This window comes from Vulpes lagopus, chromosome 11, assembly GCF_018345385.1.
Source record: "Vulpes lagopus strain Blue_001 chromosome 11, ASM1834538v1, whole genome shotgun sequence".
Lineage (NCBI taxonomy): Eukaryota > Metazoa > Chordata > Mammalia > Carnivora > Canidae > Vulpes > Vulpes lagopus.
The window spans coordinates 21,668,482-21,693,662 of NC_054834.1; the positions used below are offsets into that span (position 1 = coordinate 21,668,482).

A 25,181-nucleotide genomic window follows, 5' to 3' on the forward strand; every position below is an offset into this window, starting at 1 on the left:
CTAGCATCCAAAATGAAAGAATATAGAAAATAATCAGTAAGGTTAAAAGCGCTGCTTGTAAAAAGAGCCATCTTTGAAAACTGCTCATAACTCAACCCATCTTTCCTTCCTCTCTTGACCTCATGTTCTCGCTCTTCTTTCTTATGCAGTCTTCCCTCCATTCCCCTATTTCTCTTAGAACCATTTTTTCCCCCTCAGCATCATCAATTTCCCTCTGGTACTGGCTCTTGGTTTCTCATTATTACAGTAATTTTCTCTCATCTTTTCCACCTTTCCATCAATTACTCATATGTGGAATTTGTAAAGAGGCAATACATTTTAACAAACTTTACAATTATATAATGCTATAAGTTATTGATAAATGTATTCTTATAACATGTGATTTACTGAATGGGTCATCATGTATCTAATTACTATGTTTCAAAATGATACTTAAAAATGTTTTTTAACACCTGACATAACTTTAAGGATTATTATATGAGGTTTATTATGTTCATGAGTAGTGGTGCATTTTTTTTAATAGGACTTATATATTAAATTTTTCAATCTCCTCATGCAGGACTTTTAATATATTAGTAAATAACTCAAGAATATTTGGAAAGGTTGTACTATACTGAACTGTATTTCTGTAAGTAGAAAATTCTACTCCTGTAGCAACCTATATGATAATATTACATAGATACTCACATTATTTTTAAAAATTTTTTTTTTTATTTATGATAGTCCCACAGAGAGAGAGAGAGAGGCAGAGACATAGGCAGAGGGAGAAGCAGGCTCCATGCACCAGGAGCCCGACGTGGGATTCGATCCCAGGTCTCCAGGATTGCGCCCTGGGCCAAAGGCAAGCGCCAAACCGCTGCGCCACCCAGGGATCCCAGATACTAACATTATTTTATTAACTCATGATTGTTTTCAACAAAGAAAAATGAAGTAGGCCTTGACTAGCCCATTGAGTTTCTACAAAAAGAAATAACTGTCACTGATCTCACCATGTGGATTTGCATCCATGCGGAATGACTACCTAATCTAAGGGCCAATCAGGTTGATGATGCCTACATACTATTATTCATTTTGTCATACAAAGCTAGATATTAGCTTATTTGTATTTCACCCCATTTTCACTGTTTTGACTTTTTATTATGAATAATTCTATTTGTAAAAGATATTTAGAAAACTCAAGTCATAAGAATTCTTCTATATATTGCAATTGTTCAAAGCCAAATTACCTAGCATGTATCCCACAATACTCAAGCACAAGCATTTGCCACAGTTCATTCTAAAAGATGAGGTTAAAAATATCGGCAGACGTTTCTTTTAGTCTTTTCAACAAGTTCTCAGGATCTATACCAGTCATAAAGTTTTGTTATTGATTTATTTCTCCTTAACCTCCTTTATAAGAATGAAGGATATTACATAAGGGTTTATTCATTTTAATGTGTAAAATATATTGCTCTGCACTGAATATATATCATCACTAAAATTCCCTCAAAATTAATCCAACCTGATAATTATGGAAGCTTTATTTTCTCTGAAATTTTATTTTACTTCCTGTCATACTCATTTTAACAAATCCACATTCACTGATTAAAGCAAAGCATCAACACTTTTCTTAGAAGAACACAGACTTGATATCTGGAGAAATATTTCAATTAGCTTCTAAAAGATTCTATTCCATTCTCCAGTGTGATTCAACACTCTGTCCTTGTTGAGCAGATGGACCCTAATCTCAGAATTGTTTTAGGATTCATGAAATCCCCTGTTCCAGGTAACACAGACACCTGCTCACAGCATCACTATAGCCTGGCCTGATTCCAGATGCCAACAGTGCTGGCTGCTCCTGAGGTCTTTTAGTTTAAAGTGACTTGGGTAGATAGAAACCCATGTAAGAAAGGATACTCTTTCCTTATAAAAGTAGTGTGATAGCTTTTTCTCACAGTACAGGAGAAGCTAACGGATATTAGCTAATTATTAAAAAATACCAAGAAATATTAAGCCTGGTACTTACAATTTTATTTGATACCCACTGAGTCAGTGAGTACTTACCTGGATAATACCGGGCTAGGCCTGTGGCACTGCCAAACACCTGCCACAACAATGAAGGATCTTCCTCTCGATTTTTTTTGAAAACTTCATCTAAGGCACTTGTCCAGTTGAGTTCATTTAACACAATTGTTGCTATAGAAAAAAGAAAAATTCAAATTTATAATTACTAATTGAATCTGTCTTCATTTATTTGTAGAATATTATACTTTTTCATCACTTTAGCTCTAAAAGTACTCTAATCTGGTGGTTGTCAATAAGTTTAGACATGGAATTATTTCTCCAAACAAATTTTTATATGATGGAGGCCATATTGACATTTTGGGCTAGGTAAGTCTTTGTTGTGGGAGCTATTCTGTGCGTTGTAGAATGTTTAGCAGCATCTATGGCCTCTACCCACTAGATGCCAGTACCAACCCCCCCAACTGTGATAAGCAATATTTTTCCAAACATTGTCAGAATACAAACAAAACTGCTTCCTTTGAGAACCACTGTGATACATAAAACAGGCAATAGCAGCTCTCCCGGTGGAGAAGGGGCAGGAGGCATATTTCCCCTTGAAGCAGCTCCAAAGAAATCTATAGAACATCTGAGGACACAGTTGGATGGCCACACTTCTCTCAACTATTGACGAATCTCTGTAAACTACTAACATAATTTGGTCTGTTAATAGAATTGGGGGAAAAAAGTATGTATTTGTCATTTTACATAGTTTATTAACTGTGTTTACACAACAACAAATGCATACATTTTGACAGAGAAAAAATTTATTCAGAGGCTTGACAATACCAGTGTTAGAAATTAGAAGGAGCTGATGCTTTACTACTATCTTTACTTACCAGCAATAGTTCTTTTTCTCTGGTTAGTTCAATTAAATATTAGAGAATGATGCTATTAAGGGCCAGGTCATTGATTTTGATTCTTACTTGTAACTACTGACTGAATTTGGAAAGGTATTAAAAACATATGCTGAGGATGCCTGGGTGGGTGGCTCAGCAGTTTAGCACCTGCCTTCGGCCCAGGGAGTGATCCTGGGGTCCCAGGATCGAGTCCCACATCGAGCTCCCTGCACGGAGCCTGCTTCTCCCTCTGCCTCTGTGTGTGTGTGTGTGTGTGTGTGTGTGTGTGTGTGTGTGTGTGTGTCTCATGAATAAATAAATAAAATCTTTAAATAAATAAATAAAAACATATGCCATTCATTATAATGAAAGAGAAGCAATTATAATGTGGGATTTAGCATATAATTTATAATTATGGGCCTCCATGATCAGAGCATCTTATTTCTAACATATTAAACATTTAATCAGCTTAGAATATTATTTTCCCTTTACACAAAAAGCTGTCATACATCATCTCACATCTCCCCGCCCCCTTTATATGTAAAGTATGTACCATGCCCTGAGCAGATGAGGAGATTGGACCACTGTGCTCTTGAGAATGTATGGTCAAGCCTAAACAGTGGAAATGAGTTTGGGATAAGGACTTGGAGATACAGCTTAATTCCTACTCTTTTCAGGGACCACAGCAAGTATAGGAAGCACATGCAGTCACAGTTAAAACGCACCTAATATTTTATAAAGGTAAAAGAAACAAGAGCTTCTATCAAGAAAGATGCCCAGCATATGTGTTTATATTTTAAAGTTGATCGTTTACCAAAAAAATGAAAGCAAGGGTATTGTGGAATTGTTCTGGGACAGGCATCCTAATGTATCTCTCATTATTGAGAACTAACAAGATTTCCATCTTTATGGATGTGATTACTTGCAGAAAGATGAGTTGTGGGTGTGAATATTCATGAGCTGGGTCAGATCCATAGTGCATCTGAGATACTAGTGAATTTATATTCAAAAGCATGATCCAATGAACATTAAGTGGCCCGTTATATAAAAATTTATATTCACATAGATAACCTGAACTAATACTCACTATTCATGAATATTTATAGTTATATACAAAACATCACAGAAAAGAGGAACATTGTACTTTTCTTTAAACATTCATGAATTTTACACTATTATTCTACTGAACAAATAATCATGTTTATTTATGATCTAGATATACTTCATTAATTGCCAATCTATTCCGGCTATCTCTTTAATTTCCGTCACTCTTTAATTCACATTAAGCAACAATTGATATCTAATTATTTTTAATAAAGTTTTATTTGTTTTCAAGGCTGCTGTTTTCTCAGTTTTGTTTGGTAACAACTACTAAGTATCACGCTTTGATAGACTGTGGAATATACTTTTAGGTACTTGGGGGAAAACGTCAAGCTTTGAAATATTCTTATTATTGTGATAGGTCTTAAAGTTCACAGTTTACGTATCTGAAAATACCTTTTGAGATAAGACATTACTGAAGGAGATTTCAAAACGTTTTTCTCAAAATTTGTTCACCTGCAAATGAGCCAAATACATGAAGATTTTGTGTAATAGGCGTTTGAACTGATAAGTTTCATTCAAATGAAAGAAATGGTACCGTATACCTACCACATGTGTAAAGCTTAATCTGAGATTAAGGATACAGATGCTTCCATTTACCCTCATATGTTTATACAGATTTTCTTAGTGCAATCATTATTCTATTGGTCATTAACTTAAATGTCCAAAGAAATAAAAATCAAAGAATCTGTCATGGGAGTGCAAAGTTAGTAAAGTCTGTAATCAGAAAACTTCACAGAGACATTCATTCAACTATACTGTTCAAATTCCTTAAAACACCAAAAAACCAGAAAGAAAAATAATTGCTCAACTATGATTTTTTTCTCCAACTACACTGAACAAGTGAAAAATATAAAGGGAAATATGTAAAGCATCAAAGCAAATCAAAAAGTATGAATGCTATTTTAAATCCTTCTTGGCTATTTGGTTATATTTTTCTGATCCACTCTATGTATTCCATTTGACTAATAAACATACCTTATTTTGGTTTCCTAAAATGAACAGACTTTTATCTGCTTGTCCTTGTAAAATTAAATGGCTTCTCCAAAATCACTACGGTGTCTCATATCTCTCCATTTCTATGCTATTAGCATAACTCAAGATAAACAATACTGAAATAACCGGGTAATCGGCAGATGATAGAAGAGTGAAATTAATGCAGAATATTGGCCATGCTGAAAAGTTTATGTCATATCCTGAATTTATTTGCTTCCCCTGCGACTTCCATTATAATTACCTACACATTTTTTTTCTCTTTCTCTCTTTCTTATTTAAATTCCTAAGTAGGCTTTATTAGTAAGATGTTTTTAAGTAATTCTTCCGGCTACAACTAGGTAGAAAGCCTGGTATATTAGAAAAGGTAAGTTACCAATAGTTTTTTTTTTTTTTTTTTTGGTTTCGTTTACCAAGTGTTTATGTAGTTAAGCTAGTGCCTTCCTGTCCTCAACCAGTATTTTTAGTCTCTTCTATTTCCCTAATACCATGGTACTGAAAAGATATAAAACATAATCCTTCTGTGATGAAAAAAATAAAAGGAGCCCAAATACTTCCGAAAATCACCTTCAACAAATATCACTGTTTAATATGAATATGAAAATGTATTGTTCTGTTTGTTCTTATAAAGACTTGACACTCAAAAAGTAATTGTGGCATTCCGACTCACTAAAATTAAACAGACTTTGTTTCCATTTGTCATTGTATATTACAAAGAATGCTGAAAGCAATTAGTTTTATGGAAGTCACAATCTTTACTTGAATGTCTACAGAAAGAAATCAAATTTCAAAGACTTTTATTTAATTGCAGAATAATGATATAAATTGGTAGCCAAAAGATGTTTCATATAGGAACTTCAGAATAAATTATTTAAAAAAAAACTTGGAATCTTGGAATATTTCTTGGCCACATAACTTCATCCTTTTATTTAGACAGATATACTTAGGAACACAGATAATAACTCTTCTATAGATTCTTTAGCAATATTTAAAATTATATTGCATTTCTTCTTTTCTTTTTTTTTTTAAGATTTTATTTATTTATTCATGAGAGACAGAGAGAGAGAGGCAGAGACACAGGCAGAGGGAGAAGCAGGCTCCATGCAGGGAGCCCGACGTGGGATTCGATCCCAGGTCTCCAGGATCACACCCTGGACCAAAGGCAGCGCTAAACCGTTGAGCCACGCGGGATGCCCCCACATTTCTTATTTTCAATTATACACTGTATTATGTTATTTAACCTATATTATATTCACTCATGGCCTTTTACTCACTGCTCCCCCCGAACTAATACTGTTTTGCATTCACACAACTCTTTAATTTCTTGCTTGAACAGATCTTAGAAGTACATGAGTGGTTTCCTTTTTTTTTTCTTTTTTTCCCTGTGAAGACTAATTGGTCAATGATGATCTAGCCTTGAACCTAGTGCCAATTACTACCGAACTTAGAATTAAGTGTCTTATGGCTACACGAATAGTAAAGTTAGTCTTCATTTTATGTCCACTTTTAAGAAACGGAGATTTTTAGCTGTGTTAAATTGTTGTGTTTTGCAAAACAAAACAAAACAAGACAAAACAAAAAGTCTTTTATAAATGTGCAAGGCTAAGCCTGTTAGAAGCAGTGAATGCTGGAGAAGTCAGCCTTGACTTGGGGGCCTCTATTCTGAATAGTATGGAAGGATTTCACTGTTAATTGATTCAAAATGCCAAGCATACGTCTCTATTCTTCTTATACTTAGTTTTCAAAAAAGTGGCCTTGGTATTCAGCAATTCTCTTTCAGAATATTCTATTGTTCAATCTAGCTTCTCAAGGGAACAAAGAAAAATCTAATTTGAAACAGCACAAAAGGAGTACCTTACATTTCCTGCTAATTCTTCTAAGATACATGACTTAAATCTACATCTTATTTATGACATGGATTACAGAATCATTGACAAGTTCTGAATCCTATTTTCCTCCACAAATTTCAACCCATAAAGTATCACACTGTTGCTCCCTTTTAAATTTGAATATATTTTCTTGACTTAGTCATGGTTCAGGGCCTCACTGTACCTTGAAAGCACCATATGACTATTTGAAAAACCTTAAGATTAATTACAATGCCCATAAAGGTCAAGTACATCTTTCAAACAAAGCAGATAGAAGCTAGCAAGATAAAGAAAAAAACATAGTAGGATTTATTCAAAATATAAAATAACTTTGATAAGTCTGTATCAAAAATGTCTTTTACAAAACACAAGGTATTTGACACGTCTTTGATAAGGCTTGTAAATGTTAAAGCTATGAAACAAAATAGATACTAAAATTATTTTTGTTTCACAATGCTAAACACGTTACAGTTAAATAAGTAAAATAAGAGAACTGAACAAAATGTTTACTACGCTCTTTCCATTTAACTAATAATACTGCTCTATTACAGCCTTGCATTTAGATAACACTGGCATGTAGTACTTAAACTACTGCCACTGATAAAGTCAGTAATACCTCGTAAGCACACACTGTGTGACAGTAGTTGTGGTAACCACTTTCTATGCATTATGTCATTTAACTTTTAGAATGACACTTTGAGTGAGGTACTAATATTATCTCCTTTTTTAAATGGCAAAAATAAAACATAGAAAAGATATTCAAATTGACAGAAAAAACAGTGAGAAATGTTAGCAATATAGCACTCAAATAATTATGTCAGATTCTAAAATTTGTACTGTTCATGAGCAACTGATTTCTAAGCTTTCATTATATGTGTAGCTCTGGTTACCTAGAATTTTAAAAGTGAAAAAAAAAATAACTATGCCTTTGTAGCACACTGTTTCTCATTTGACAGTGATATTTCTCCCAGAGGAATATGCACCAAAGCCTCAAGACATTTTGATTGTCATGATGCATGAGAGATTGCTAGCACCTAGTGGAGAGAGGCCAGGGATGCCCTGAGCATCCTAGGATGCACGAGATGACCCCCACCACAAGGAATTACCCAGCTCAAAATGTCAACAATGCCAGCTTTAGAAATCTTGCTCAAGAAAAACTATAAACACAGGACATCCAATATACTTTTTAAAAAGCCGTATGTACAATGAACAGTGTCAACAAAAAGTCAAAACAAAATTTCTTCTTCACAATGAAAGTCAATATAATTTAAAAATAGTATTTCATGATACTAACGCTTTGGGCAACATTTTCATATCCTTTGGGTGGGACAGATTTTCATGTTAGTCTCAGAAATTCTAACACACTCTTCTCATACCTAAGTAAGGACTTCAAAGCTATTTCTTAGTGCCATTAAATTTCATCCTTTCTTACCCCCTGTTTTTGGACATTCACAGAATATTACAGTTTTGCTTTATTTTTCTTTTAATGAGTCAACACTTACTATGTGATTCTAAACTAAACTGATTTTACCTTTACCGCAAATGTTCATTTTATCCTATAGTACATAAGGTAGTTATTAAAAGTTATATTTGACAGATGAGCTGCGCCAGATGTCACTAATTTTATTCATCAACATCATCTCTATAAAGGAAAAATGTTAATAAGAAGAAGCCCACTGATCCAATTAAGTACACACACAAAAAGAATCCACTTTAAGGACTAGACAGTGTGCATAAATATTAAAATGAATGAATCTTTTCAGTGGATTTGGCTAATGGAATCTCATCTAATCCCAGTGTAAATGAAAGATTAATAAGGTACAGACAGACTGGAAGACCAAATCTCATCTCTCTAATCACATCTCAGGCACCAGAATCCACTACCTCCCACTGCGGACTGGTGAACAGAAGGCTCCAAGGCACACGTGGGCCCTGATGAGGAGATAAGCCTTATTCCTACAGTGAATTTGGTACTAATATTAAAAGGCCCTTGTCCTTGTGAGTTCCCTGACCTCCGTATTACTGAGCTTTCTGGCCTTGCTCCCTCTCTTTAGCTTCCCATAGATTGAGCACCTGGCTAACGCCCAGAACCCAGCTGTTCTGCTTTAATGAAATCTGCAAATTGTGGCGTGCACAGAAAAGCCCAGAAGAAATCCACTTTGTCATTACAGAAAATAAGAATAATGCCAGGGAAATGGAAAACATGAGGATCTAATGTCATGTTTATTAATTGAAGGATTTGAATGTCACTTTCAATAAAATGGTAATTACTTCTAAGATTTTTCTTGGAGGCATGTAGGGATTCTGCTTAAGATCCTAAGTATGGGAAGCAAGGTAAAACCTTTGTTTTATCTTTCAAGCATTCTAAGCTTTTCTGTTTCTAATAGAGTTAAGACCAAATAAATGATTAGTAACTTCGGTAGCCAAGAGCCTGTATCACTGGCTCTTGCTACTTTAATCATTCAACCCCTTGTGCTTCCGCTGTTTTCATCTAAATAAAATAAATAAACACAAATACAGTAAGAATCCTAGATGATCTGCAGGATTAGAATAAATGTCCAAAAAGTTTATGAATAAAAGGCAATCTGTAAACAAGAGCTATGAAGACAATCCTTTCCTTAGCTGTTTACAATCTTGTATGGTGTGTATCTCTTTTGGCTGTTTTACACAGAAGCAAGCTCCCTTCTACAGCTCAGCATATTATTTTAGTCTTGTCAGTTATTTCACTTTAACAGGAACATTCCTTTTACATGCAGCAATTAGACTGTAATTCTATTTATTTTGTAATGAGCTACGTTCCTTCTGTCTGCTTTACTTAGAAGCTCTCACATGATGAGGTGCTCTTCACTGGAATCATGCAGTTGAATATAATTTTAAATTTGGAAACACTGTATTAATTTGTAAATATAAACCAGGAACTTTAGTGTCATTACCTGACGAAGATGATCCAATTGCTCCCATTGATACTACTTCAACCAAGTCATTTTTACCATCAATTTGACGGTTTGTAATGAAAATTGTTTTAAAAAGTTAAATATCTCCTTTCTATATATTAGTGATGTATTTCAGCAAACACAGAGCATGCTAAATTTTGAACAAATGAAAATACCTAAAAATGCTCTAAACATCTTTTATTTAAACTTTAAAAAATGAAATATAAAATAGGGGAATTTTACAGAGAAATAAACTCTGAGACCATTCAAATGGAGTTGGGAGCCATATGAGAATGAATATTCAATTGAGACCAAATTTAAAAAACCTTAAATCGAGGGGTTTTTTTTAAACATATATAATATTTTCCTGGTGGTACCCTTTCCTCTGAATACTTGGCATTTATGAATTGAGTATGCAGATGTATATAGTGCAAGCAAAGACTACTCTCACTGACTGCCTTCCCACTCATAGACCTCATGGCTTGATGCCAGAAGAAAAGACCTGACCTTGGGAAAAATGTTTCAATCTCCCTCACAGCTCATTTTCCTCCCCTAAACAATGGGTCTTATAAGGGCATCTGCCTCACAGAGTCGTGCTGAAGATTACATGGACTTAGAAAACTGTCACTCAGTAACTGCACAATACATACCACCAGCCCTTATCATTATCATCTTATTTACCTTTTAATATCCGGCATACAAACGATTTTCTAAAAATGTATCTTGAAATGGGTGCCTAGGTGGCTCAGTCTTAATTTTGGCTCAGGTCATGAGATGGAGCCCCATGTCAGGCTCGCTCTCTGCAGGGAGTTTGTTTGAGATTCTCTCTCTCTCTCCCTCTCCCCTCTCTCCAACTTATGCTCTCTCTCCTTTCTTGCTCTTTCTCTCAAATAGACAAATCTTAAAAAAAAAAAATACAATACTAAAACTAAAAATATTTTGATGGAACAATTCTGATCGAGCTCCCTAAATGCTAGGATGAGGAATTAATAAGACCTTGTATCCTCCTCTTGCCTCAGGAACATTTTCTCTCACCTTGGCCCCAAATTAATGGCCAATGGCACTACTTCACTTGACATTACATGAAGAAAACAGTGTGTTAACTCTTCTAAAACCACTGACATCTAAGAGAATGCAAATTGAAAGAAAAAAAGACTAATGATATCACTCAGTGTTCCATATAATTTGAGGGAGGAGATAATTTTTACAATGGGATACTTCCCATGCTCCTGAAATCAAACCACTTGGGTGAATACAGCCCTGAGTGTAGCACGGACAACAATAAAATTCTGGTAGAGGAAATGACATAAGATCTAATATATGTACCAGAAGCAACACATGCACACATGCACATGGAGTAATGAACACCCAGTTCTGGTAGAGCTGAGAGGAAACTCGGATGAGAATTACAGAGCAAATTAGACATGGGAAATCCCTTGCCTTTGCTCTGAGACTGCCTAACTGCATAGGGAATTTAGTGTCTATGTGTCAAACTGAGCTGCTGAATTCACTAGGAAGGATCAAAAAGTACTGGAGCAGACTAACAAGATATGGTTGAAGAAGAAGGATAACAAGGCTCCTGGGGAATAGGGTGATGCTGTCAGTGAGGCACACACTGCCCAGTACGGAGGGTTGTATCAGCCAGTCTTAGAACAGAGTTGCATGGTGATTTTAAGGTGGAAGGATTAGATGCCCTGAAACACAGTATGTAGTAGCTGGCTATAATCAAGAAGACCAATCACTTGGTTTTAACACCACGCACTGCTTCACAGTGAAAACAAACAAATCTAAGAAATTGAACTAGATTGTTACAGACTTGTGAATAAACTCTAACATCATTTCTAAGACATGAGGTTAACGTCCTTACATCTCTGGTTGCACATGAATAGAGATCGTCCCTGTGCATAGAGCATACATACCTGCAGAACACTTAGTACATACATTGTTATTTATACAAATAGACATCCATAAAAATACATCAACTGTCAGCTTTCATAATGCTTACAACACACTGAGCATGATTTGTTCAGATTTTCATATACTTGTTACAGTTATTGACACATGAAATTTATATTTATTAGTCCTGGCTACTGTGTTCCCCAGCAAATAATTTAATAAAAAATAATTAATTATTTATCTATCTTCATAAATCACGTGTTTAATAATAAATTAATAAATCATAGCTTAATATCTCACAAAAGCTTAAATTTTTCAAGTCAAACTAGGCAAGAAACTCAGGTTATTTTGGCATAGTTTTAAAATATAAACAATTCAAAACCTGATCAAAACAAATCATTTGCACAAACTATTAGAAATGGCTTAAAGATTTCTGATCTGTTAAATGTAACAGAAGATGGTAAAAGAGCAGGACATGTGGGTGCTAGTCCCTACATATTTATCTTCTCTTACTCTAGGGCCACATTTAGGTTTTTAGCAATAACCTTCAAATAGTCTCCCTGTTTCCAATTTCAGCTCACTGTCACCCATTCTTCCTACTGATGCCACAGTATTCTTCTCTGCAAGTACCCTCCCTAATCAAAAGTCTTATTCTCCATAAAAGTTGGTCCCACCAATCTCCCGATTTGGTCTTCCGTTGCTTTTTGTGTGCCATAAACCCAATCTGTGATGAGACTTGTGTCTTACTCAGAGGAAACACCTCCCATGGCACTTCACATACTGTCTTGTCTCTCTGGACTTGGGTCTACCATGCTCGTTTGTCAACCTTCGCCCTTTTTTTCTAGCACAGTTGGCATCACCTTCTCTGTAGGGTCTTCTGTGATTTTTCCTACCCCATCTGCTCCTCATTTAGCAGACTATAAACATTTCCACTCTCTTACAGCTTTTCCTGTAGATCTTCATCACATGCTTCCCATATTTCACTATCTTTGTTTATTTGCATGTTTCCTATCAGTTACTAGGGTAGACATTATGTTATTTATGTTTCCTCCAATACCTAGGATATAGTGGAAGAAGTAACAGGATGAGACCGTTCTGTATTTAATACACAGTTATATATCACTTGCAAACTATATATATGTATAGGGTTCTAGTTTTTCAGGTGGAATATGAAGAAAACAGTACCTAGGATAGATAGGGCTGTCAGCAAAATGAAAATAATGCTATATTTAATGCATAATAGGCATTCAAGAAACAGTAGTGACTAACATAGTGAAGTATTCAAAAATAGTTGTAAGTAAATGGAAGATTAAATGAATATATTAATTTTATTCTCATGTGTTAGGTCACCTTTTTAAGTTAGAAATAATTTTCAGTAAATACCAAAACATTTTTAGTTTAACCTTCATTGTGCTACATTCTAAGCAGGTATAGATGATCCAAGAATTCCTTCTCCCTTCAATCCAAAGTGATAGGTGAGGGCTATCATCAACTGAACTGGAGGAATCAAATAATTCTGCTCATTGCTTTGGCTTGACTTCAAGTTCTGTAATAGATCAACCCCCTTTAACACACAAGTTTTGAAAAGTCTGGTATATGTCCCATAGCCTAGTTTTTAGGAAGCCCTTTTAGTCAACCAATTTTATCTAAGAAGCTTCCTATTATGTATTTCCCAATTTGTGTGCTTCATTTTATAATCACCTAATTTCTATCCCGCACTCATCTAACAAATATTTACTGAGTTCCTCCTCTGTATGAACCACTGATCTAAGTTCTTGAGCAGGAGCTGGCAATTTTCTTTTTCTTGAAGGACCAGATAAGAAATATTTTTAGGTCTATGACCTACATGGTCTCTGTCACAATTACTCACATTGGAATGGTAGAAAAAAGCTGCTAGAGGCAATACATTAACAAATGGATGTGACTGTGTCTCAATAAAACTTTATTTACATGACTTAAATTTTTTACAAAAACAAATAAGTCTTGGCGGAGACAGGGAGGAAAAGGAACAGTTGTACACTACTGACAGGAATGTAAATTGGTACAGCCATTATAGAAAACAGTTGGAGATTCTTCAAAAACTTTTAAATAGAAATACCCTATGATCCAATGATTCCACTTTTGGATATTTACCTAAAAAAAAAAGTAACACTAATACAAAAAGATATATATATGCACCTCTATGTTTATTGCAGCATTATTTACAATAGCCAATATAAGGATAGAACCTAAGAGTCCATCAACAGAGAAATGGATAAGGAAGATGTGGTACACACACGCACACACACCCATGTATTATATATGTACATATATATTTTTATATGCATGTGTGCATATTTATGTATGTACACACACATATAGTAATGTATATAATGGAGTATTACACAGCCACATAAAAGGACGAGATCTTACCATCGGAGACAACATCAATGGACCAAGAGAGTATTATGCTAAATAAGTCAGACTGAGAAACACAAGTATCGTATTATTTCATTCATAAATGGTATCTAAAATAAAACAAATGAATAAACAAGCAAAAAGCAGAATCAGACTTTATATATATATAGTTGCCAGAGGGGATTAGGAAAAATGGGTGAAGGAGAGTGGAAGATGTAGACTTCCAGTTATGGAATGAATAAGTCACAGAAATAAAAAAGAAAAGAAAGAAAAAAGAGAAAATCCACAGAATAATAAATACAGTCTATGATATTATAACAGTGTAGTGATCTACAGGGATGGAGGGTAGCTACACTTGTGGTGAACATCACAAATGTACAAACCTGTCCAATCACTGTGTTGTACACCTGAAACTAATGTAACACTATGTGTCAACTATACTCAAAACTAGATAAATAAATAAAACTTTACTTACAAAAGTAAATGGTGGGTCTGTGGGCCAGAGTTAGCAGGGTCACAGGGTCACTCCAACAGTCAGGCCTTCTAACATTCTAGTGGAAGTGACACACAATAAATACCTAAATAATAACCTATCAGAGTTGTTTGGTGCTCCTTAAATAATTAAAACTGCTATGTCATAGAGATTGACGAGGTGGCTACTTTAGACTGGGCTGTCCGGAAATATCCTCTCTGAAGAAATACTTAAAGCTGAGATGTGAAGGCAAAGGCACTCACCATGGAAAGATGGGTCTAAAGCACTCCATGAGGATAAGAGACACCAATGATACTGACAAATAGGAAATTCACAGAGAGCAAAAGAATGGCTTTATGATATAGAATGATTTTTCAAAGATAAAAAGTCACACAGTTTTCCTGCAACACCGAAATATCCAAACAGATACATGTGGCACAAAGGAATATATGACAGATTAGAACTGGTTTGGGCACTTTTACAGTAATAAATGAAATCCTAGAGAGGTGAAGGTCTAAATTTTGGCACTGTATTCAATCATTCAAACAATATTTTTTAATAATCCTTGACTAGGCTCTTGGAATTAAAATCAAATAAATTGTGAAAATTCTTCTCAAGTTGCTCTAAATCTAATAGAGAAGACAGAGAGATAAATCAAAGCAGTTTACATCAAATTGTGCTTTTCTATCACAGACTCTAGTAACAGTAAACCTGCCTATGAAGCTAAGCAAATGTTTTTAGAGTCAGAGAAAGGTGTGGTGGTCACTCTCGAGTTCCTGGAGGAGGTGACAAAACAGTTTTAAAGATGAAGGGGGACGTCATGGGAGGGCTAGGTAGCTGATTCAGTGATCACTCTCACCCTGTACAGAGCACAGTGGTTTGCTTTTTTTTTTTTTCCTTTGTTTTCATGATGCTTTGTTTTGTTGTTAAGGACACATTCCAGAAGCTGGATGTTATTCAAAATGGTTGAGTGAAAGGAGGATGTGGGATAACAGTGGCCTATTAGAAATAGAGACAGACAAGTGCTATGATGATCCAACAGTGCTAAACACAAAATACCTTTATTTTAGGCATTACAGAGACATAGAAGGGAATGTGCAAAATAAACATACTTGCCCTTGAGACTTTCCTCAGAAGTCATTATGAAATAAGACTGAATGTAGATTAAAAGCAAGACAGATGTGAATGGGGAACACAAGATAGAAAACTAGTACGGTTAGATGAGTGAGGAATAGCAATGGTCTGAACTTAAAAAAAAAAAAAAAAAAGGTGGTACACATGGGAAGTGCCATGAGACTGAAAAGATGAAGAGAGGGGACTCCGCAGAGCTTAGTTGGTTGAGAGTCAGACTTGATTTAGGTTCTGGTCATGATCTCAGGGTAGTGAGATTGAGCCCCATGTCAGGCTCCACACTCATTGGGGAGTCTGCGTGAGATTCTCTCCTTCTCCCTCTTACTCTGCCTCTGCCCCTCCCCCACTGCTCTCTCTATCAAATAAATACATCTTTAAAGAAGAAGAGGAGGAGAAACAATCTGCAGATTGTAGACAACAGAAAAAGGTAAAAAAAAAAAAAAGAACTGGCTTTCTGGCTTGGGCCTGAATAGCATTATTAACAAAGACATGAGCACTGGAGCATGGGGGATATTTGGGACAAAAACGGTGAATTCAATTTTAAGCATAATGACCGTGCTTGTGAAATATCCATTAAAAAGGGTTATTCAAGAGACAATTAGAAAACTGAATCTGTGGCTTAGCTATGAAAGGTACATGGAAAATCAGGTCGAGGAGTCACTGTTTCAGTAACAGTTGAAAGTATTGCTTTGAATGAAGTTAATTATCGACACCAATAAGCTCTACAGACCCTTACCTACCAAAGAAGCTTTACTTACCAAAGAGAGATTGCCAAAAGGAAACAATGTGGGCCTCTCATAAACGAAACATCTTTCCCTATAAAAAGTAATCAGTGGGCAGGATGCTTCATGTGTCTAAAGTTTTCATTTAACAGAAAAAACCTAATGTGCCTTTCAAATCTGATTTTCACATCTGCATTAAAATCAATGCACTGAATACCAATTCCGTGTCTCTCTGTACGCCTCACAGTCCATCGAGAGAGAGTATAAAGATACTGAAGCCAATAAAAACCCATCATCTTCTAATGTATTTTTTTAATTTTGCTTTTTAAAATAGTTATTGACTTAAACCGAGTAACCAGGGACACAATGCCTGCACCTCCTGTATGTAGAACACTTTAATGTTTCTGTGCACTTGGAGAAGAAGCAATTTCCCCTCTGCCTCCCTTAGAATGATGAGGTAATCTATTGTGCCTTTACACTTACAGAGCCTCAGGAGGCCGAGGCTCGATGATTACATGGGCTTCTAAGATCATAAAGTTCTACCACAGGAGTCGTAGATGGATTATAAAGACACTTCAAATTGCTGAACATGCTCTTCTCACCATCACTGTGTGGCTCTCTTCCCCAATTCACTTACAACCTTTGACTTTCAGAAATGATTTAAATCAGCATTGGCTCTGAATGCACAAATGCCAACCACCCTTATTCATCAGAGGCAGGAGTGACAAGATTTAATTATGGAGAAACATACATTTTTATTCCGGAAAAGAAAACTTCAATCAACCTTTCAATAAAATGTAAGATCGGGAGGTTAACAAACAGATCAAGATGTTTTAAATATTATATTTCATAAAACAAAATTTGGCAATTGTTAGGGAGTAATAAACTTCATTTCATCTTAAACACACAGTTAATGTCCTAATACAAACATTGATGGCTTACTGAAATGGATTTTCCCATTCTTCCCAAAATGTATTTTCTTTGATATTAATCTTATTCGTGTTTTTAAAAGAAGCCTGTAAGTTCTTGTCACTTTGTGTTCCATATCAAACTGATGGAAGCCAGGATCTTTTATAGTATTTGTCAGTTTCTCTGGCCTTCCAAATCAATCTGAAGCAAAGCCTTTCATTTCTTTGATTCAACTAGAATTCTCTTATATTTATCCGACTAAAGTATCAATCTCCTATTTTTTTTTGCCTTTTATCTGCTATTCCTAAATATGACATTGCCAACATTTTGTGTCTAAAACCAAACCTGTGCATAAAAGCATACACAAAGATCAATGGAACAGAAGAGAGAGCCCAGAAATAAACTCAAACGTATCTGATCAATTAATTTATGATAAAGGAGGTGAGATTATACAGCAGGGAAGGATAGCCTCTTCAGTAAATACTGTTGAAAATACTGGACAACTATATGCAAAAAGATTGTAACTGATCCAGTATCTTACAACGTAGGAAAATATTAATTCAAAATACAAGTTAAAGACTTGAATGTAAAATCAAAATTTATGTAATTCTTTTTTTTATTTTTTAATAAATTTATTTTTTATTGGTGTTCAATTAAATTTATGTAATTCTTAAAAGAAAACACAGGCAGTGAGCTCCTGATATTAGTCTTCGCAATAATATTTTGAATCTGACTCCAAAGGCGAGAGCAACAAAAACAAAGTGGACTACATCAAACTAAAAAGCTCCTGAACAATGAAAGAAATCATCAACAAAATCAAAAGGCAACCCACCGAAAGCAAGAACCTATTTGAAAATCATGTATCTTGGAAAGGGTAATATCCACAATACTTAATGAATGCAACTACGCAGCAACCACAAAAACAAGAAACAATTCAATTAAAACACAGAAGACCTAAATAGACATTGTTCCAAAGAAGATATGCAGATGGCTAACAGATACATGAAAAGATGCTCACATCACTCAACGTCAGGGAAATGCAAATAAAAACCACAATGAGATATCATCCTACTAGAGTCAGAAAGGCAAGTATCAAAAAGACAAGAAATGAGTATTAGTGAGGATGTGGAGAAAAGGCAACAGTTGTGTGCTACCGGTGGGAATGTAAACTGATGCAGCCGCTATGGAAAACAATATAAAGGTTCATCAAAAAACTTAACTACCTTATGATCTAGGAATTCCACTTTGGAGTATTTATCCAAAAACAAACAAAACAAAAAACAACAACAACAACAAAAACAAATAAACACAAAACACAAAAATACAAATTTGAAAAGATCTGTGTTTACCGCAGCCTTATTTACAATAACCAAGATATGGAAGCAACCCAAGTGCCTATAGACAAGTAAGGAAAAGATGTGGTGTGTGTGTGTGTACATGGAATATTTCATAATGAAATACTACACTGCTATAAAAAAGAATGAATGACATTTTGCCATTTGCAACAAAATGGATGGACCTAGAGTATATTATGCTAAGTGAACTTAGCCAAAGATATATATACCATATAATTTCACTTACATGTAGAATCTAAAAAAACAAATGGACAAACGAAACAAAACTCATAGAAATAGAAAACAGATTGGTGGTTGTCAAAGAGAGGAGGGTTGGGGGATGAGTGGGTGAAGGAAGATAGAATCAAAGTTTGAGATATAAATTGAGTTATGAAGGCATAAAGTACACCATGCTAACTATAGTCAATAATATTATATTACATATAGAGAGTGGCTAAGAGTAAATCTTAAAGGGTCTCACCGCATGAAAAAAATTTGTTTTAACACTGCTTAGTGGTCGATAACTAGACTTCATGTATCATTCTGCAATGTATACAAGTACCAAATCATTATGCTGCATATCTGAAACTAACAGAATGCTATATAACAATTGTAATTTCATTTTTTAAAAATGATTCTGTATTTTATTAACATTTAACACTTTTTTCTACTTTTCAAAATCACATATCCTTTAAAAAAGATAGCAATATCTTTTACAAGAAGGTAGTGGGGTGTGTGTGTGAATCACTATGGGCACCAGATATTATTCTATCATCTATTTAAACTGATATATACACATAATCAATACCATTTAATTCATTTTAAAAGCATTTAGTTATAATAGCCTTTCTAGACACTGTCGAAACTTCAAACAAATTTTTTTTTTGTATGAGGACAGAAAAAAATATTTTTTATGCCTTGGGAAATTCCAAATATGACACTGTAGTTCAACTTACTATTTCTTTATAATTCTCAGAGAAGCTTCTGCTTAATACAAATATATTCACTTGCTTTCCAAAGATGTGCCCAGTGGCCGTTCCATCAATTGGAACCCATCTAATCATTTTATAGGAAGTTTACTATTTTTATACCAAATTTTAAAATCTCCTGTATTGTCTAGAACTTAACATCTTTTATTTAATAAATCTTTCAAAGGCATTATTAGTTGTTTGAACATAAAAATGTGTTCATTAAAACAAAAACTTGGCTAAAATTCACATTGTTGTATTCACTTCTAAACAATTCTTTCCTTTAGTTCAGAAAAAGTTGACATTTATGCTATCAACATTAAAATGTAGACTTTGGGAGTGTACTTTTTTCCTAGCTTCAGGTTATTTATTTATTTTTGGTGGGTTGGAGAGGAGAGAGAGAGAGAGAGAGAGAGGGAGATAGAGAGAGAATGTGTGCATGAGCGGGAGAGAGGGGCAGAGGGAGAGCAGATAGCAGAACAGGAAACCCAACTTGTGGCTCAATCCCAGGACCCCGAGATCATGATCTGAGCCAAAGGCAGATGCTTAATTGACAGGGCCTCCCAGGGACATCTAGCTTAAGGTATTTTTAACTGAAATTTGAATCAATACAAGTTGCTGGAAAAAGTTCTACACTTGAATGATATACATATATGAAAAACATATGTGTACTTATACAAAGTAAACCTGGGATCAAGTAGAAGATTTAAAATGGTATTCTAAATATTTCAATTTTCAGAATATTTCAGTTTTTATTTTTCTGGCAAATGCTTTATTGTAATTTTCTAAATAGAGCTTAGTAATTTTTCAAACATAATTTTTGAAAAGTTTAAGTCATAGTTAAGACCAGGAGTTTGTGGTTATATATTTAAAATAAAATGGAATTTAAATATTTGGCACTCTTTTACATTGAAATCTATATATTACTATTTATACTAAAAACAAATGTAAATGCAGATATAACACATATGTAAATATAACATTCCTTTATAGACTCCTATCTTCAGGGATTCTTCTGTGTATTTATAGGATTATAGGAATAGATTAATTTTGTAGTTACTATACACTAACAAAAATTAAAGTCTATGTATATGTGATACCATACGTACAAAAAGAATTTGAAATTAAGAATGTCTTGGTCACAACACAATTTTCAACTTCCAAACCTTTACTACTGCAAAAGGTCTGAACTCAGCAGGGCCAAAATCTTGGGGATGTGGACAGGACATGATGGCTCACACACTATGTCTTCATTATTTACTCAGAAATTCAACAAATGAACACCAGTAAAATGCCAAATTAGAAATGGAATTCATAAAACAAATGAAAACCTAAAAGCTCCAAAATGGAGCATTTATTTACTTATTTATTTAGGAACTTTTAAATAATATACTTCATCATTACAATGAAAATCATGAAGGCATATACTATTCCGATTTGACCCACTTAAAACCCTTAATTTTTTCAATTTTCATCAACATTTTGTACTTCATTGTAAAAACTGATGGAAATATTTCAATAAAATATTTATATACATAAATATATAAAGAATACATATTCCTTATAGACTGCTAACCCAGGTAAAACTTAAATCTTTTTGAGAATGTCTCCTAGCCTAGTGATTACAATGTACATGTTAGCTTAATTACATTTTGCCATAAATTATAAACAGTCTAATTGTGCCAGTATGTGTCATCACATACTTTAACAGTTTAATTTTGAGTTTTATAAAGCAAATTAATATATTAGAGACTATCATTTCAACATGTAAGATTTATGTATTTTTACAAGTACCTCAATTTGACTGTTGACTTGGACATAAACAAAAGTGTAGATTTAAAACTATGTGAAATTAATCTATTATTCAGTATGCCAAAAGAAGAAGCTGTGAGCTTTTGTTTTCCCTAAGCAGTCATATTTGAAAATCTAAAGAAAAGCAAAATAAAAGATTGAGAATAAGAGAATAAAAGTGTCCTTTATTTTATAGCTGTAGATAAATCTGTTGGATAAGGGATTTAAAATTTGGTAAATTTCAGGTTTTAAAATTTATTTTGGAGATACACCTTGAGATTAAAATTCTAATTTTCAAATATTTTGGAAAAAGTCCTGAGAAACAGAGGAAGATAGGAGGTTAGTCATTTTATAAAAAGAATGATGACACTAAGCCAAGTAGATGAAGAGTGAGATTTCGGAGCTTAGGTAGATAGAACTATCAGAATATATTTGATATGTGGTTGTATATATAAGTGTATTTACAGCGTACAATATGTACACATTAATCTATTCCTATAATCCTATAAATACACTATTTCAGTGCGTTAAATACCAAAGTAGTTTCTGTGTTCTTCTCACTCATCCTGCAGACAGCTTATTGTTGCTGGGATTCAGGTATAGAAGCGGTGTTACTTTCTGCAGTATGTCCTCATTCAACTCAGGGACCTAGACTTATAGAAATTTCATTCATTTCTACCCCTATGGTTATGGGGAGGGAAGAGACTTCCAGAAAATCTAATGCAAACATTTCAATTTGCCAGCTGAAAAATCACACAAAGCACTTCCACCATAACCCACTGGGCAGCACCAGCCAAGTACCTGTTACACGTAGGAAGAGGTGGGATGCTCCAATTGGTGTAAAAGAGAGACTCACAGACAGACGAGCAATGCAGTCTCTACTTTGGCATATAGCACAGAACACTCATTAAAAAATGCATTCATATAAAAAATGCATTCACATAATTATTTTTTAATTTCATTAAAAACATAACCTATAAAATAGACAATCATGGCTTCTCTTTTAATTATGATTTACATAGAAGAACACAAAAGGAGCAACCTAATAAAAGGCTGAGCTAGGGCTGTCTTTCGAATCATCTGTGGAACACAGTTCCATGGAAAACTTTGTTCTGATAAAGAGAGGAGAAAAAGTTGGCCACATATTGCAATTCTTGAAAGGGAGGGAGAAAATATTAAAATACCGTGATTGTGCTTTTATGTGACACATAGTCCAAATAACCCATCTTTGTACCTGATTCCTAATGGTTACCACATATAATTTATACTCTATGTAGTTCACTGCAATACTGTAATAAACTAAAATGCATGAGTCACGGTTATTTAACAGCCTTATTCTCATTCTTATATAATTAGATCCTTGTAAACTAGTATACATTTATTCAGACTTAGTACATAAAAATACAGATCACTTTCAATCTTAGTATATCCTTTTAGAGAAAGATAGAAACAATCTATGTAATGCCCTGAATAAAATATACCTAAATACCCAGATAGGTACTGCTAATGCTACTCATTCGTAAGAATTGGCTTTACGGTAGCAAAATGTTTTATCATTTATGTTTAGTAGACTAACTGAACTTCAAAGATTGAAAACTTATCAATTCAGAAATATACAACTTATTACACAAAAGATGACCTCACATTAAAAATTTCATGTTCTTCAAAGTAAATATACTTTCAAATTCAGAGTTTCAGACTCACAGTCTCATCATTAAAGTACTAAAATGTCAAAATCTGCTGAAGTTCATGTTCACAAGCTATGCAGGATATGTAATAACCTTGACCGAAGAGCTATAAAAAGAAACTAATATCAAATAATTCTAACGTAGTTCACTGATATTAGAATAAATTTAATTCTATCGTTCATCCTCTTTTATTGAATACTTATTAAAACATTGATTTTTTTCTAAATATTTTATTTATTTATTCATGAGAGACACACACAGAGAGAGAGAGAGAGAGAGAGAGAGAGAGGCAGAGACACAGGCAGAGGGAGAAGCAGACTTCCTGCAAGGAGCATGATGTGGGACTCAATCCCGGGACTCCAGGATCTTGCCCTGGGCTGAAGGCAGGCACTCAACCGCTGAGCCACCTGGGCATCCCAAAACATTGATTTCTTTTAACTTGATGAATGACTGAATGAAAAAGAGGATATATATGTGTGTGTGTGTGTGTGTGTGTGTGTGTGTGTGTGTGCATGCGTGCGTGCTCAATTCCACATTAAGAACTTTTAGTAGATGACGTTATTTTTTATTAGAGCAGGATTAAAATTTTTTTAAAAGAAAATTTAGTTATAAATAAAGATTGATTGATGATTTTATTTATTTATTCAAGAAAGACACACAGAGAGAGGCAGAGAGGAACAGGCTCCCTGTGAGGATCCTGATGTGGAACTCGATCCCAGAACCCTGGGATCACGTCCTGAGCCAAAGACAGACAGATGTTCAACCACTGAGTCACCCAGAGGCCCTACAATTTATTTACTTATTTGGGAGAGGGTGAGCATGCATTAAGGGGGAAAGGCAGACAGAGAGCGAAAGAGAGGGAATTTCAAGCAGACTCGATCCATGCGGAATGTGGATCCCTATTTGGGGCTGGGTCATCACATGACTCTGAGATCACGGCCTGAGCCAAAATCACAAGTCAGATGCTTATGCAACTGAGCCACCAAGGTGCCCATATAGCTAAATTTTCTTAGGAAAATGAGAGCTGCTGATACAGGATAGATTTTGCTTAACACTCATCTAACGATGGTCTGCTTCTTTTGTGTCCTTTCTTTTAATCCTCTTGACAGATGTACCATGATATGTATTAAAATATTCTCACAAATGCTAACTATATTTTTGCTAAATCACTGTTTAAATACTCACTGGACTCTTATTTTCTTTTCATAATTTTAAAATTTCCCTACTCCGTGATTTTTTACTTTTGGTGCCATTCTGCTTTTCAATCTAATTTGTACTCCAAATTTCACCATTCTAGGACTTCTCAATTTTTCTACTTTAGAATAATCTTTTAAAAATCTTCAAAAACAATCTACAGCCTCCTTATGAAAATAACAAACATCAGACAATAAGTTGAATACATTTAGACTCAAGATTTTAACAGGACTTGGTTTAAAAGCAACCTGTAATAGAAGTGAAATACAAATACGATGAGTGACTCTGACTTTACTACAACTAAAATAAAGAGCTGTCTGCATTAAGATGATTATATACCTAATATTCTGCTTGGTCTTAAAATTATAGATGGCTATCACTCAATTATATCAGTTGGATAGTTGAGAGAAGTTTCTAATTCTCCAACATTTTTGTAGATTATTTTGAATTATATTTTAAATTGATGATAAACAGTTTGGCCCTTTCAGGAATTACTTAATTTTCAAATAGCTATCAATCTTCTAGAATTAAGTGTGATGAAAAAAATCTGTTTTTTAACATGGTAATTTTATTCCCTAGGCTAGAAAACTGGTATTAAGGTAATTACAAGAAAGGAAATTTTAGGTCAAAATACCAGAAATAATATATATGCAAAATTACTGCATAAAAGTTGTTCACATTTAGAAAGAATGAAAACATTTGTGTGTGTGTGTTTAAGATTTTATTTATTTATTTGAGAGAGAGAGGGAGAGAGAGCGAGAGAGAGAGAGAGAGACCACAAGCAGAAGGGAGAGGCAGAGGGAAAGAGAGAAGCAAGCTCCTGCTGAGCTGGGAGCCGGAGGATGTGGGGCTCCATCCTAGGGTCTCAGGATCACAGCTGGAGCCAGAGGCAGATGCTTAACTGA

At 34.5% G+C, this 25,181-nt stretch overlaps 1 protein-coding gene across 7 annotated transcripts in view; it reads right to left on the bottom strand.

Annotated features, from left to right (window-relative positions):
- The window catches only part of CACNA2D1 (calcium voltage-gated channel auxiliary subunit alpha2delta 1), a 477,825-nt gene that overhangs the window by 138,816 nt on the left and 313,828 nt on the right, over window positions 1-25,181 (bottom strand). For all 7 annotated transcript variants that reach the window (XM_041722688.1, XM_041722686.1, XM_041722687.1 and 4 more), the window contains exon 7: window positions 2,044-2,175. In XM_041722688.1, coding sequence (XP_041578622.1) covers window positions 2,044-2,175 — 132 coding nt within the window. The remainder of the gene's footprint in view (window positions 1-2,043; window positions 2,176-25,181) is intronic.